The 17,107-nt window shown below is 33.2% G+C and overlaps 1 protein-coding gene across 3 annotated transcripts in view; it reads right to left on the bottom strand.

Moving 5' to 3' along the window:
* The window catches only part of LOC127718893 (pleckstrin homology domain-containing family A member 8-like), a 39,997-nt gene extending 23,112 nt beyond the window's left edge, over positions 1-16,885 (bottom strand). For all 3 annotated transcript variants that reach the window (XR_007989996.1, XR_007989997.1, XM_052224978.1), the window contains exons 1-7: positions 16,571-16,885; positions 8,951-9,067; positions 7,738-7,905; positions 5,394-5,512; positions 4,198-4,374; positions 3,216-3,253; positions 2,328-2,702 (exon numbers count right to left, since the gene is read on the bottom strand). Coding sequence is in view for 1 of the 3 variants with exons in the window: in XM_052224978.1 (XP_052080938.1) it covers positions 2,328-2,702; positions 3,216-3,253; positions 4,198-4,374; positions 5,394-5,512; positions 7,738-7,905; positions 8,951-9,067; positions 16,571-16,610 (1,034 nt within the window). In the remaining 2 variants the exon portion in view is untranslated. The remainder of the gene's footprint in view (positions 1-2,327; positions 2,703-3,215; positions 3,254-4,197; positions 4,375-5,393; positions 5,513-7,737; positions 7,906-8,950; positions 9,068-16,570) is intronic.
* Between the last annotated feature and the right edge of the window lie 222 nt (positions 16,886-17,107).

Below are 17,107 nucleotides of genomic sequence, written 5' to 3'. Positions count from 1 at the left end.
TATAGTATCTGAGTGGATACAACAGCCAGATAAACATGTACACCTTACAATCATTATATATACCGGTAGCCAATATAGTTGACCATTTGTTTATAGTATCTGAGTGGATACAACAGCCAGATAAACATGTACACCTTACAATCATTATATATAGCCAATATAGTTGACCATTTGTTTATAGTATCTGAGAAATGAAACCTAGTCAGGAAAACTTCCCACTGATCACTGGACCAGGGCTTCTAAAACGGTCATATTGTCAGGACAAGTCTGACCATTTATATTTTGGACTTGTTGTGCCGAGCCTGAACCAGGGCTTCTAAAACGGTCATCATTGTCAGGACAAGTCTGACCAATTATATTCTGGACTTGTTGTGCCGAGCCTTAACCAGGGCTTCTAAAACGGTCATCATTGTCAGGACAAGTCTGACCAATTATATTCTGGACTTGTTGTGCCGAGCCTTAACCAGGGCTTCTAAAACGGTCATCATTGTCAGGACAAGTCTGACCAATTATATTCTGAACTTGTTGTGCCGAGCCTGAACCAGGGCTTCTAAAACAGTCATATTGTCAGGACAAGTCTGACCAATTATGTTCTTGGACTTGTTGTGCCGAGCCTGAACCAGCGCTTCTTAAACGGTCATATTGTCAGGACAAGTCTGACCAATTATGTTCTGGACTTGTTGTGCCGAGCCTGAACCAGATCTTCTAAAACGGTCATATTGTCAGGACAAGTCTGACCAATAATATTCTGGACTTGTTGTGCCGAGCCTGAACCAGGGCTTCTAAAACGGTCATATTGTCAGGACAAATCTGACAAATCATATTCTGGACTTGTTGTGCCGAGCCTGAACCGGACATATAACATGGGTTTGCCATTTTAACATTATTCAGAAGAAAAATTGAAGTTTATGCAATCTTTTTGATCTGACTCTTTGCTTTAAACAGTCATACATTTCCGGTCATAAAAGTGACATGATGAATAAGTACTTTAAAAATAAGCCCTACTTTAATACCCCTCATCATGCTCATTACAATAAAGGTTAATTAGTTGGCTGAACCAAGTTGTTTCATTTGATGCAGGGTGTGCGCATGTGCACAGGCGTGAGATATAATTATGCATCCAAATTCTTCAAAATACTAAATATTTCATTGATACCTTTATCTTACGTTTATTTTCAAGTATTTTCTTGAAGAAATATCGTGGAAAGACCTACTTAAACTCAATTTCTTTGTAAACGTACACAGATTTTATGTATCTGTCTCTGGTCCGTGTTTTACCATTGTGAAGTCAACATACGGTATTAGGAAAATGTGCTTTTTAAAAATGAAAGTAAAGGTTTTGACAGTGAGATTTTGTATTAATAAAGAGTCTAAGGCAAATATTAGTATGCTGATGTTGCACACTTCCTATGATGCACTGTCTATCTAACAGTTTACGTCAGAACATCAAATTTATATCAAAAGTCTTTAGTTAAATATTGTTCTAGATATGACGCCCAAATAATTACCATGATTGTCTTTTGTTACTAAGTCTAAAGGGATTAAAATTGGGATAAGAATAAAATGTCCAGCTTGTCTGCAGAGAACCATGAATAAAGGTCAAGCAACTCCTGTTTAAAGGACATTTATACCTTGCAATGAATCTAGGTACAGTTATAACTGAAAAAAATCATGATAAAAAACTATACAGGTTTTTTGTAAGGAGATGCTGAACTATGGAAACTTTGGCAATTGCACTGCGCAAATGCGAGGGAAAATTGTGATTAAAAGTGTGTAAACACTCGTGCACTGGAAGATAAAAGAAACAATTTAATACATCAAATCATTTAGCTGTTATGACAAAAATTATTTAACTGTTGTGACAAAGTTTAATTAAAAAATAGAAACGCATGGGAATATACTTAATAAAAAGACAAATAAACATCGCTATTGCATGTTGATCATCTCACTCATATATCATGTGCTTCACAAGTCTGTGTTGATTGTTTATTTAGGTCACATTCCACAAACTTCCGCAATAAAAAACGAAAGTTAATTAGCAGAGTAAGTTTTCACTGAATGAATTATTTTTTGTTTATTATATGTTATGGATTCGTATTACTTGTAAAAAATTGTGCCCAGAGGACTTAGTTTAGTATTTATATATGCAATTGTTCAATAATTTCCATAACATATTATAATTTCAAGAAACTCTGTTCATATGACATTTACTGAACAGAGTTGTTCTATTACACAATAAAATTTTGACTGCCATTTACATATTCAACTAAGCTATTACAAATATTTTTCATGCAAATTTTTTTCTTAAAATAGTTTTTTTCTTTTACCTTGTATCCATTGTGGAGAAAAAAGTAGGAATTTTAGCATCAATAGCATCCTTGAAATCCTCTTCACTGTTGACACTGGAACTTGACATTGATTCAACATTGTTTAAATTTGTGTCTTGTTTTAACCGGTCTATTGATGAAATTTTTTCTGGTATATTATCATGTTGTAAAGAATGGTCCTTTTGATCTACGCTAACAGAATTATTATGAGATGAATTTAGTGATACATTAATTGAATTGGATTTATCTCCAGATATGTCTATTTCTGCTATGGAATGATTTGTAAGTGATGATTCTGATGTGGTCCTTTGTCTGGATGAGTTATGGTCCTTTGTTGAAGGGGAATCACTTCCTGCACGAGCTCTTGGTGATGTCCTTATAAGATAAATTTAGTGATATGTTGCTAAATAATTTATTATGGCTATGAAGCAATCTTTAATAATACTTTTTATAAAATATTCATGAATATGTGTCTGCAGTATACACACAAGTCAATTTAGATTTCAGTTAAAAAGCAAATTTGCAAATGATATGGAATATAATTTTATTCATTTGTGTAGACCATACTTAAGGAAACCTCTAAAGATTCTTCTGACAATTCGTGTATTTATCTGAACCCTGATTAGCTAATGAATGATTTTTCCATACATAATTCATGAAAAAAATGAAAGCTAGAAGATATGTATAAAGTGACCTATTTCATGAAAATGAATTCTATCAACTTTATATGTTTCACTACTTTTAAAAAAAATTTCAGAAAAAAATCAGTTTGTTTTATATATTCTTATGTCTATTTACTTCAAATAATATAAACTTGAAATGGTTCTGTAACCTGTCTATTTTCTCTTAAATACAATTTCATTTCCCTATACATAATATTTTACTTACGAATCATGAGAAACTGTTCTATGCAGTCCAGGCTTTATCTGAAAATGCAAAACATTTCTTTCTTAAATGCATATACAATTTTTCACTCATTTAAGTAAATTTAAAGGGGCATTAGCTGTGAAATTCATGTTCACCACTTTTGCTGGTTTTCCTCTTTCTGCTGTAACTAGCTCAATAAAATGTACCACTAAAACCTTTTCTGTTTCTGTTTCAATTTATCAATGAATGCATTACCTATATTACAGCAGCTTTTTAACACTGAATGCCTCAACAAAGAAACAAATTTATCTCTGACATTTTTCTCCAACGAGCAGGACAAAATTTCTAAATATTTCCACATTTTTGTATTGAGATTTAATATATAGCAAGTTTTGACACACACACGTTTATATATATACACATACAATAAATCATAAAGATTACTTGAATGAAGTACTGAAACAAGTTAAAAAAATTCTAGTGCAAAGGGAAATAACTCTGGAAAGAAATCACTGGGTGTGAAAATACCAACATGCAGATACATTGGATTCAAGTTATAGTAGTTCTTGAGAAAAATGCAACAAAAAATTAATAGGACAGACAGAAGTAAAACAGTATCCCCATGTTGCTTTGGTAAGGGGGAATACATTTTTTTTTTTAAATTTGCAAGGAAATTTGTTAACACTTACATAATCTCAGTTCTAAAGCTAAACTGATGAAAGACATGCCAGTCAAAAACAGGTGATGTACTTATTTAGATTTTTCATTACTATCTTCATTAATACACTCTTAATGGACAGACAGAGGTAAATCAGTATCCACAACCTCCTTTTGGAAAAATGGGGGGGGGGGGGGGAATAAAAAAAAAATAGAAATTCAAACTTCCAAGTCAAATCCTTCGATGAAATATTTCTATGGTCATTTAAATACTTGGCTCTCTAAATACATAATAGACCTATATTCAAAGTAAAAAACACTGAAGAACCTATCTTAAATAACTTACCTTTTTTTTTGGAATGTGTAAAGGTAGAGATGGTAATGATTTAGTGGAATGGATTGGAGAACTCAGTATTCCCGACTCCATCCCCACCCCAGCTTTTGCTAATGCCATGCATTCTTCCAATGTCTGTATAAATGTGTCACATGTTGGTCCCAAAAGTGAGCTGGCTTCTTCCAACTTCTAAAATACAGAAAATATAACAAATGAAACCTTATGAGAGTTCAGCTAAAGTAATACAAGTCCCCATTTTTCTCTATTCATTGTTTTGCCCATTATTCTCTACTATGTAAACCCTGTCAAGACTCTCTGATATCAATGTTTCAAGCTTATATGGATATTAGGGACGACATCAAAAGATCAATGTAGGATAAAAAACTTAAATCAAATAATTTGGGGGTGGGGGGGTTAAAATTGCTGCAAGTTTTGTTTATCCAAAATAGATTTTACATATATCCATATTGGTCAATCAATTTTATCCAAATTAAGTTAAGAGTGGGGGTCATTAGGTGAATTAAGTTTTTTATCCTACATTGAACTTTTGATGTCGTCCCTTATGTGAACACCAAAAAGATATTCTGTATTACATAAATATAATATAGCCTAGCACAAGTTGTACAAAAGCTTGAACATTTGTTGCTTTGTATTGATTAATTGATTGATTGATTGGTGTTTAATGCCACTTTCAGCACTATTGAGCTATTTTGTGGTGGTCAGTTTTTATTTGTGGATGTTGCTTTGTAATCTACTGATATAAATAGTTAATATTGATAACGAGTAAATTGTTTTTTTTTTTTATTTCTAACTGTTTTAACTGCCTTGTTGATTTTGCAGTAGAATGCTGGTCTCCAGTGCAGAAGGTTGTAGGTTTTGTTCCCAACCAGGTCAAACCAGAGACTTGAAAATTAGTTTTCACTGCTTCTCCACTAAGAAGGTAACATTTAGAAGTAGCTGAAGAGTAAAGACTGATAGGCTTAGAGTCAGAATAATGTATAGGGGTAGGGTGAAATATCTTCCCGCCAAATGTTACCTTGAAACTAGCACATTGAAAAACCAGCTAAACATGTTGGTCTGATACAAAGCAGGATTCATATTTATATCACATCAACATGTTCTCATCCTGATATGCATGTAATATTTGCCACTGGACATTACATATCAATCCTTCCATCAATTTTCATTTTTCTGTTTCTATGACCTACCTGAATGTCTTGTTTTTCTTGTATTGTACTCTTAACTGAATGAACTTGTTGCATTAACAAATCACAATATAATCGTAATTCTGATTTCTTTGTTCTTAATAAATCTGGTGAAACATCTCCTAAAATATAGAGAAAAAATATGCAGTAATATTTATAAAAATAAATTAACACAACTTTGTAAATCAAAACATACACATGGCATCGATTACGCTCCTTATCAAAAAAGTTTTTAAAAATGTTTCAATATGATGTTATTCCATTTGTTTGTTCATGTTTGTTGTAAGCCATTGGCACATATGGGCATAAAGTGTATTTCAATAAAGTAAAGTAAGCAAGTTCAAATCCATTTTATATTAAAACATGCGGAACAACACATTGAGGACTAATGATAAATATATTGTAACGGAAATTATCAATTAAATTTCCACAAAAATGTTCAAACTTCATAGTTTGTGTGAAAAAAAACAAGTTGAACTGTGACATTTTGCTATCCAAATTGATACCACTGCTATAAATTTTCAGTAAAAAGGAACTAAATGAACAATAGTTCCAAAATATAAATGTGACCAAAATTTCATGGAACAAAGTGAACCAACTTCCCGTTCCACCCAATTCTTGACATGGGTATAAAAAAACAAATATTGGAAAATCAAAATAATTCTGCCTTAACTCTCAATTTTTGTTACTAGTTTCCCATACTATCATTTAATTTTAGAATGATCTGAAATACAAAGTATATATCAGTGTTGTCAAATTGAACATTTTTACCTAATGTGGATTAATTTATTTTCATCGTCACCAATTTTTGTGGATTGAGGAAAAATTATACTTTTGTAAATGTTTGATTCCATGGTTTTGCAAGTCTGCATACAAGCCTATACAATATTTGTACTTTGCTGAATATTTAAATTCTTGGTTTGCCTTTACCCACAAAATCCACAAAAATAATAATGAATTAACAGGAATTGCTTATTCTGATAATTTTTGTACTGATTAAACTGTTCATTAGTATTAAATTGATGTTCAAAGACAAAATATCTGCAGCTATAGAAATGCATGTTATATGATACTGTTTTGATGTTTATTGTGACACCCTACCCAAGATCTACATTGTTTATGTCTACACGATAAGATCAGTATACTAGTACACCAAATTTGCATTTCATTTGATATATGGCCAAGCCAAGTAAGTGGATGATGACATTTTTACATTAACGTCCACACTATATATTAAGCTAAAGTGAAAAAATAAACTAATATGTGGTATGGGTTTTGCTCATTGTTGAAACCCTTTGCCCAATAGTTGCTATCTTCTATGTCCTTTGGTCTCTTGTGGAAGGTTGTCTCATTGGCAATCATACCACATCTTAATTTTATATAAATCCTTTACTTTGATCAGCTAACAACAGTTAAATGTTTGATCTGTTTTACACATTTATAGCATACCCTGTAAACTATGTTTACTTAAGATGTTGCCCCTAGCTGATAGACAAGATGATTGTGTGCCAATTAAATATGTAAAAATAAAATGTTTACATTGTTAACTAAGTACCGGTAATCATTACATGGACAATTGATTGCATTACAAAATAAAAAAGTGATAATTTTTAAAATTCATGAATGTGTTTTGTGTACTATTGTTTGTCTGTTTGTCTTTTTCTTTTTTAGCCATGGCATTGTCAGTTTATTTTTGACTAATGAGTTTGAATGTCCCTTTGGTATCTTTCGCCTCTCTTTTTCAATACACATTTATGGATGTTACACAAGCAACAATGAAGTAATTAATACATTTATATCTTTTTAATCTCATTTTAGACAATTCATCAATAAACTGGTTTACCATTGACAACACTAGTATATTTGTATGCTAATGGAAATGTCAGCCATTCAAGTTCATGGGTACTCAAACAATACACCTTATTGCTATTTGTCTGCCATTAATGGACATTACAGAAGTTTCCGTAAACTTTAGATGTCACAAGAGAAAATGTCTGACGCCACAAACGAAAAGCCATTGTTGTATATATGATGTCAACATTTCAATTGTCCCAAATTCCTGGGTCAAGTGTCGCAGATCCACAAACAGCGATAAGGTCTATAATACTTAATACTTTGGAAAATAAAAGACATATACAAATTATTTATAACTTTGTAATATATAATGAGTGTCACAACTCACAAAATGTTTCATTAAAATGATTCAGTTTTATTAAATTCATTGTCTACATTCTACTATTACGACTATAAACAGGGTTTTCAACGGTAATCATTGTGCTGCTCCAGTACAAAAATAACACAAAATAGTACACTAGCCAATATGAAAATTGTATCTCTTAAATATTACCTCTATTAACAACAGTATCATCAGGTTTTCTCGCATTTTTTTGAGAAGCTTTAGCAGATCCTAATGCCACAAGCCACTGTTGCCGCTCCTGTGATGTGGCAGCTCTAACATAGAAATGTTGTTCTCCAGGAATTATGAGATCTAGTCGACAATGATCTGTTTGGTGAACTTTAAAATAAAAATGTAAAAATATATAAAATTTATATAGGTATCACATCTAACACAAACTGCATTTGATTGTACTTTGAAGGGAAATGTCTACTTCAGTGATAATTCTCATTTAGTGAGTAACATTATGGGTGCCACTAGTGGAGCAGTATCTGATCACCCTTCCTGAGAATCTGAGATCACCCCCAGTATCTGATCACCCTTCCTGATAATCTTAGATCACCCCCAGTATCTGCTTACCCTTCCTGAGAATCTTAAGATCACCCCCAGTATCTGCTTACCCTTCCTGAGAATCTTAGATCACCCCCAGTATCTGATCACCCTTCCTGAGAATCTTAGATCACCCTCAGTATCTGATCACCCTTCCTGATAATCTTAGATCACCCCCAGTATCTGCTTACCCTTCCTGAGAATCTTAGATCACCTCCAGTATCTGCTTACCCTTCCTGAGAATCTTAGATCACCCCAGTATCTGCTTACCCTTCCTGTTATCTTAGATCACCCCCAGTATCTGATCACCCTTCCTGAGAATCTTAGATCACCCCCAGTATCTGCTTACCCTTCCTGAGAATCTTGATCACCCCCAGTATCTGATCACCCTTCCTGAGAATCTTAGATCACCCCCAGTATCTGCTTACCCTTCCTGAGAATCTGAGATCACCCCCAGTATCTGCTTACCCTTCCTGAGAATCTGAGATCACCCCCAGTATCTGCTTACCCTTCCTGAGAATCTGAGATCACCCCCAGTTGGTGGGGTTTGTGAACGTTGCTATTCTAAAATTAAAATTGATATTTTAATGCTTCTATGCTGAGAATATGATACATGCATTTAGAATTAAGAGCAACAATTGATGCTCTCAAGTGTGATGCCTAGCTAGATTTTGTATCTGACACTGTTTGTTAGCCTAGTTTAAAGTTGACTTTATATTCATAAATACATCACAAAAATTTTCGTGTCCAGAAAATGGTTGAAAGATTTTGAGCTAGACAGTAACATCCACCCATCTTCTGTTGTCATTATTTTATTCAAACATTGCAAATATACCTCTTATATCACAGGTGGCCATTCTTATAGATCCTTTACATCCATTCACCATTTCTTCTTGTGATTTGTAATAGGATAAAATGTCATTACTGAGAACAAACCATCGTGGCTGCCAACCTACAAAGATAAAATGTCGTTACTGAGAACAAACCATCAAGGGTGCCAACCTACAAATATAAAATGTCATTACTAAGAACAAACCATTGAGGCTGCCAAACTACAAAGATAAAATGTCATTACTAAGAACAAACCATCAAGGGTGCCAACCTACAAATATAAAATGTCATTACTGAGAACAAACCATTGAGGCTGCAAACCTACATATATAAAATGTCATTACTGAGAACAAACCATCAAGGGTGCCAACCTTCATATATAAAATGTCATTACTGAGAACAAACCATCAAGGGTGCCAACCTACATATATAAAATGTCATTACTGAGAACAAACCATCTAGGCTGTCAACCTACAAATATAAAATGTCATTACTGAGAGTGTAATAGTATATTAATTATCAGTGTTAAAGAGTTTAAACACCTTTGGTTTGTAATTCAGGTATTACATATGCTCATCAAGTTCAGGTAAGGAGGTAATAATCTGGCAAAAATTGTATACATTAGAGCGATCATATAGTTAATGTTTCCAAGGGGCATAACTCTTTTAAAAATAATTGATCGGCACTGATTTTTTAACTTGTCCAAGACATTGCTGATATAAACCTATGATATAAGTTTCATTAAAATCTGTCAAGAATTGAACACAAGAGAGCGCTAAAGATGCAATTTTCCATAAAAATAATGTTTCCAAGGGGCTTAACTATTTTAAAAATAATTGATCAGTACTGATTTTCGAACTCTTCCAAGACATTGCTAATATAAACCTATGATATAAGTTTCATAAAAATCTGGCAAGAATTGTACAAATGAGAGTGCTAACGATGCAATTTTCAATATAATTAATGTTTCAAAGCGGCATAACTCATTAAAAAATTATTGATCAGCACTTATTTTCGAACTCATCCAAGACATTGCTGAATTAAACCTATGATATAAGTTTCATAAAAATCTGGCAAGAATTGTACACATAAGAGCGCTAACAAGACCGGACAGATGCCTAACGCGTTGCACGGGGGACAAAAATGGAAGCCATTGTAGGGATGATGCTATGTCAATTTAGCCCTTGAAAACCGATAAATTCATCCACATAGCATCATTACCATCCTTATATGCCAGTTGTATTTTAAAAGACAAATTTATGTATCTTCTTGTTTTTAAGTAAATATAAGAAGATGAGGTATGAGTGCCAATGAGACAACTCTCCATCCAAGTCACAATTAGTAAAAGTATTAAGCACCGTTTAATGTACTTTAAGGCCTTTAGTTAAACTTAAAACTACTGTCTGATCGGTTGTCAGGAGGAATTTTTTAAAATAAATATTATGTGGAACGGCAGCCTAAAAATTTTCAGAGGTTGAAAACAAATTACCGTAGATAATACACACAAAAAATGGAATTTTTTTTTGAAGTAATGCATTTTTAAGATCCACTTGTAAAGTCTGTCATCAAGGGTTTTTAGTAAAAATTAGTTCAACACACCAACTCTGTTGTTATGACTCATTAGAAAGACATTTCACTTGACCCATATCTTTCATTTTTTAGTACTGTGAGTTTTTAAAGCTATTCTATCAACCTGTAGCCTAAATATATAAAAATATTAGAATCTGAAACGAGATGATATATCAAATATTTTTGCTTTATACATTTTCTAGACAAAACAGTCAACTCCAACACACCTGAACATGAAAAGGTGTACTTGACTTTCCTTTTTTGATGAAACTATTGCCCATTTTTAGGATTTTTTCCAAATAAACTATCACCGGGGGAAGAAATGCAAATTAATGTTTTAAAAAGATCAATCTCTTATCTTTCTGTGTATTTTTTATACGTGGAATTTATGCTTATGCACAAATTAAATTCTCCGTGGGGCATAGCTTGATACGACTGCAGAGGTCCAACCCTGAACAGTTGGACAAAGTGTGGACACTACATTCAAACTTGATAGTTCTGAATTTGGATTTTGATTGAATATTTGACACAGCATAGGTTTCTGACACAGAATTATTCTGACACCTATGAGAATAAATGTGTCAAAGAACTGAAAAATCTGAAATTGGACTTATACCTATTTTGGTCCAATATCCAAAATCTTTGACCTTTTGGACCTCATTGTGGACCAATTTGATAGCGGGGCCCAAAATCCAATATCTAAATACACCGTTAGATTCAGGATATCAAAGATCCCCATATATTCAATTTTGGTTGAAATCAAACAAAGTTTAATTTTGGACCCTGATTTAGACCAACTTCAATTTAAATCCCAACCACCATTTTATGGTATGGAACCTTGTAGTACAATTCCATAGAGATCCATAGACTTAAACCCCCTAATTCCTAAACGGTTTGGGTCATAACCCCCAAAATCAATCCCAACCTTCCTTTTGAGGTATGGAACTTTGTGGTACAATTTCATAGAGATCCATAAACTTATACACAAGTTATTGTCCTGAAACAAGAAAAATGCTTGTTTTGGCCCCTAATTCCTAAACGGTTTGGGTCATAACCCCAAAATCAATCCCAACCTTCTTTTTGAGGTATGCCGAAACCTTGTGGTACAATTTCATAGATATCCATAAACTTATACACAAGTTATTGTCCTGAAACAAGAAAAATGTTTGTTTTTGGCCCCTAATTCCTAAACAGTAAGGACAAAAATTCCCAAAATCAATCCCAACCTTCCTTTTGTGATATGCTACCTAGTGGTACAATTTCATAGAGATCCATACACTTGTACTTAAGTTATTGTCTGGAAACCAAATGTTTTGGGACAATGAGGACTATGCTGACAACGTCATAACATTATACGACTGCAAAAATTTTTCACTCGTATAAAAAGATCCACATGTATTTACACTTACCACAATCGACTGTTTTGTGATATTATTCTTTAATTCAAGCTCCATATCAAAATTATGTAAAACCATGTATATAAGATGCATAAAATCCTAAATTATGCACCTACATTATTCTTTTAAAGCCCATAGAAACAGATGTAAACAATTGAAATATACCTGCTTGGCCTTTTTTACCTTCTCTAATAAAGATTTCCATTTCTTTTGTTTAATTTCAACTTGATATCAGCCTGACAATCATTCCATACTTCAAATATACATGTAGTAAGCATTTTGACAAAGTTCCATAACAGTAAGATAATAATTTTTTTTTTCATTTTCAAAAAAGCAATATGCATGTACGGTACATATAAATAAGAAGATGTGGTATGAGTGCCAATGAGACAACTCTCCATCCAAGTCACAATGTATAATAAAATGCTCCACAGGGCGTAGCTTGATACGACCGCAGAGGTCAAACCCTGAACAGTTGGGGCAAGTATGGACACAACATTCAAGCTTGATACAGCTCTGAATTTGGATTGTGATTAAATATTTGACACAGCATAGGTTTCTGACACAGAATGAATGTGGTCTAAGAACTTAAAAATTATAAATTGGACATTCACCTATTATGGTCCAATATTCAAAATCCAAATACATGGTTAGATTCAGCATATCAAAGAACCCCAAGAATTCAATTTTTGATGAAATCAAACAAAGTTTAATTTTGGACCCTTTTGACCTCAATGTGGACAAAGTTGATAATGGGGCCCAAAAATCAAAAATCTAAATACATGGTTAGATTCAGCATATCAAAGAACCCCATATATTCAATTTTTGTTGAAATCAAACAAAGTTTAATTTTGGACCCCGATTTGGACCAACTTGAAAACTGGGCCCATAATCAAAAATCTAAATACATGTTTAGATTCAGCATATCAAAGAACCCTAAGAATTCAATTTTTGTTAAAATCAAACTAAGTTTAATTTTGGACCCTTTGGACCTTAATGTAGACCAATTTGAAAACGGAACCAAAAATTAAGAATCTAAATACACGGTTAGATTCGGCATATCAAAGAACCCCAATAATTCAATTTTTGATGAAATCAATCATTAAGTTTAATTTTGGACCCTTTGGACCTCAATGTGGACCAATTTAAAAACGGGGCCCAAAATCCAAAAACTTAATACACGGTTAGAATCAGCATATTAAAGAACCGCAAGAATTCAAGAATAAAACCCCATTGAAATTGGTCAAGAAATAAGCAATTTATACGAAGTATCTTCTTTTGCACAATACTGTGCAATTGAATATTTCTTGCTATTGCGCAATACTGTACAATTGACAATTTCTTGCTATTGCGCAATATTGTGCTATTGGATATTTCTTGCTATTGCATAATACTGTGCAATTGAAGATTTCTTGCTATTGCGCAATACTGTACAATTGAAGATTTCTTGCTATTGTGCAATACTGTGCAATTGAAAATTTCTTGCTATTGCACAATACTTATTATATAATAATTTACACATCCTGTTTGGTGTGTATCTCCTACCATATCATTATTATTTGCTTTTAAATATAAAACAGAAATAACCAACTTAAAATGGAAAATTTTAAAAGAAAAAAAAAAAGGAAAAAAAAAAAAAATCCCCCCCCCCCAAATTTTTTTAACCCCCTTATGATTCATCACCCCCAAACTCAATCCCAGCCTTCCCTTTGTGGTATGGTACCTTGCAGAACAATTTCAGAGAGATCCATACACTTGAACACAAGTTATTGTCTGGAAACTAGAAAAATGCTTATTTTTTGCCCCTTTTTGGCCCCTTATTCCTAAACGGTTTGGGCAATTACCCCCAAACTCAATTCCAGCTTTCCCTTTGTGATATGGAACCTTGTAGTACAATTTCAGAAAGATCCATACACTTACACACAAGTTATTATTACGAAACTAGAAAAATGCTTGTTTTTTGCCCCTTTTTTGGCCCCTAATTCCTAATATTTTGAGGCAATTACCCCCAAAATCAATACCAGCATTCCCTGTGTGATATTGAACCTTGTGGTACAATGTCAGAGAGATCCATACACTAACACACAAGTTATGTCTGGAAGTTACAAAAATGCTTATTTTAGGCCCCTTTTTGGCCCCTAATTCCTTAACTGTTGGTACCATAACCCCCAAAATCAATCCCAACCTTCCGTTTGTGGTATTGAACCTTATGGTAAAATTTCATAGAGATCCATTTCACTTAAACTAAAGTTAGAGTGCGAAAACCAATGTGTCTTCGGATGACGCCGGACGACGACGACGCCAACGTCATACCAATATACGACCGCAAAATTTTTTTGCGGTCGTATAAAAAGTTAACAATTATAGGTCAAAGTACGGCCTTCAACACGGAGCCTTGGCTCAAACCGAACAGCAAGATGTAAAGGGCCCCAAAATGAATAGTGTAAAACAATTCAAACAGGAAAACCAACAATCTAATCTATATAAAAAACAAGAAACGAGAAACACCTATGAAATACACCAGCAAACGACAACCACTGAACAACAGGCTGCTGACTTAGGACAGGTGAATAAAAATGCAGGCGCCAACCTTCACCCTAACCTGAGACAGTAGTGTAACATTACAACATAAAAAGACTCACTATAAAATATCAATTGAAATGGCTTAACTTGATCAAAAAGACATTTAAACAAAAACAAGTAAACATACACTGAACGAATAAGTTTGATCTATGACACAATATACATGTAAATACAATATTAAAACTTAGGTGCCTATATAACAAAAACGTTACAGGTAGTAATAAAAAAAATGTAGGAATAGTGTCAAAAAGACAACTCTAACCTGGGACAAAATGGTGTTAAATAAAATAACGTACACAGGTAAATTTAAATATAATAATTTTGTTGTCAGGTTGTTAGTACGGAAGTAAGCATTTTTAACAAAATAAATAAATTTGTTGTTCAATGTGCGAGTACAGAAGTGAAAATTTATTGTCATACTAAATACTTATCAAAGGTGGTACATATTAAATATAGTGAGACGAGATATAACACAAAATAAGTAAACATTGAATACAGAAATACAGTAAAAATTGTGTCAACAGGTCAAATTAACACGAAAGTACAATCTGAGAGTACTCACAGTTACTGAAAGCTAGTTCAAAGCCAAAAACAGTTAACAATAATTTTATCCCTCTTTAGAAGGGTAATCACTCTATGCAGGCATTATCACCATATAGTGGGTTTGTTCCCAACCTGATAAATTATGGCAGTGTCTGCGCGTACCCGCATGCGGGTACGAATAGTCAAATTGCCATTCATAGGCTACGCGTACCCACATCCGGTTTTATGATAAATGCCATCGGATCGGGAATGAAACGTGAAATATATACGGAATTTGTCGCAATTAGTGAAAAAATTGATTTAAACTACTCAGAACTTTTATAAATATTTATATATAGCATGTATAGGTAAGTGAACAGTTTTTCTCAGTTAATAAATATTCTTAAAATGGAAGAGAGTGGTATACATGTGGGGAAGACATTTCAAAGTTATCATGAATTGGAACAATTTGTTCAGAACTATCAGTCGATTAATTTTCAATACAATTGTATAAAAGAAACTTTTCCTGTATTCACGGTGGCAAAAAATTCCAAACATGTTCGACAGGGAAAAGACCTAATACAAGGTATTTGTTTTAAATTGTAGTTTTAAATCGAATTAACCTACACGATCAGGACTCTTTGGCCTTTGATTGTTGTTTGGACTGGCAACATTTGAAATGTGCAGGGTTGAAATATGTGCCAAAACAATCATATTGGACATGTAAAATTTGTTCTAAATCTTAATTAGTTACATGAATCTTTTATAATTGGTTTAATTTGACATTATTACTTGCTTCTTTAATTTTTATATAGACACCCAAGCTTTAATTTTAGTCGTTTAAGATATTTTAAAATTTCAGTTTCTGTTTTACATTTTACTAAAAGATTATTTTTAAATCTCATATGGGTATTTTTCAAAATCAGTAAAATTTTATTCTTTAAATTTGCATTTACATTTTATAATAGTACCAGTATTAATTTTTATCATGTTTTTCTTGTACAGTTTCATTTTCCATAGTGTGCATTTAATTTGCAATGTTTATTATGTATCATTATCCAAAATACAATTTGAAAATAATCTTCACTCATTCTACACGAAATCCCCCATAATATCGATAATTTCAGTATATATTTCAGGTTTCATTCCCGATCCGATGGCATTTTATTATAAAACCTGATGTGGGTACGCGTAGCCTATGAATGGCAACTGACTATTCGTACCCGCATGCGGGTACGCACAGACACTGCCATAAACTATAAACCTGACCCTGCAGGATTAGCATCCCTAAATCTCGCATTCTGGGACTTTTGTCGCAGGCAAAACAAAATCATATCTGGGCCCAGAACAAAACTTCAACTTTAATGTATCCATATTAAACAGGGACATAACCTGAATAAAATTTACATGCATCATTCTCTAAGTTAACTGTTAATTATGTGCCTTGTAACCATTTATTTTTACCCTGTATGATGAAAAGGGGATTCTACCTCTCGCCAAAGTGGAATCGCATGACTTGAATGGTTTACTATTTCAATGAACTGTTTATTTACCTGAGAAGTAATTTGTCCATTTCAAAAGAACACCCTCCATGCTGGACGGTTACTGTGCGTTGTTGTCCGGATCTTCCTTGTCGGTTTTTCCAACTGTCACGTCAGCATTATGTCGGATATGACAGGGAAAAACTACAATTCTACTTCATTTAAAATAACACTTTCTAACTGACAAGTTGTTTTTATCAAATATTAAAAATCAATTATACGCCGGTCATAAGGAATTGACCATGCAAAAAACACGCCACCTCAACAATAACAAATATTGGGCCTTCGCCTTAGATCAGACTTCCTGTTCTGTTCTGTTCGGTTCTGTTTTAGACTTGGTTCTGGCAAGATTGTTCTTCCCTAAAATATTCAGCAATAATATCAGTTTACCCAAAAAGTTATAAATGATGACGCACCACAACGAACTTAATGAAACGTTTTTTTTTTATTTTTAAAACAACAACCCAGAGAAAAAAATAAGTCTGAAATATACTTTTCAGCATTCTACATAATAGAACCCAATCAGTTAATAAGAACGTTCGAGGAGAA

This window comes from Mytilus californianus, unplaced genomic scaffold, assembly GCF_021869535.1.
Source record: "Mytilus californianus isolate M0D057914Y unplaced genomic scaffold, xbMytCali1.0.p SCAF_10, whole genome shotgun sequence".
NCBI lineage: Eukaryota > Metazoa > Mollusca > Bivalvia > Mytilida > Mytilidae > Mytilus > Mytilus californianus.
The sequence above is the reverse complement of the archived record's forward strand: the minus strand, read 5'-3'. Positions and strand labels throughout refer to the sequence as shown.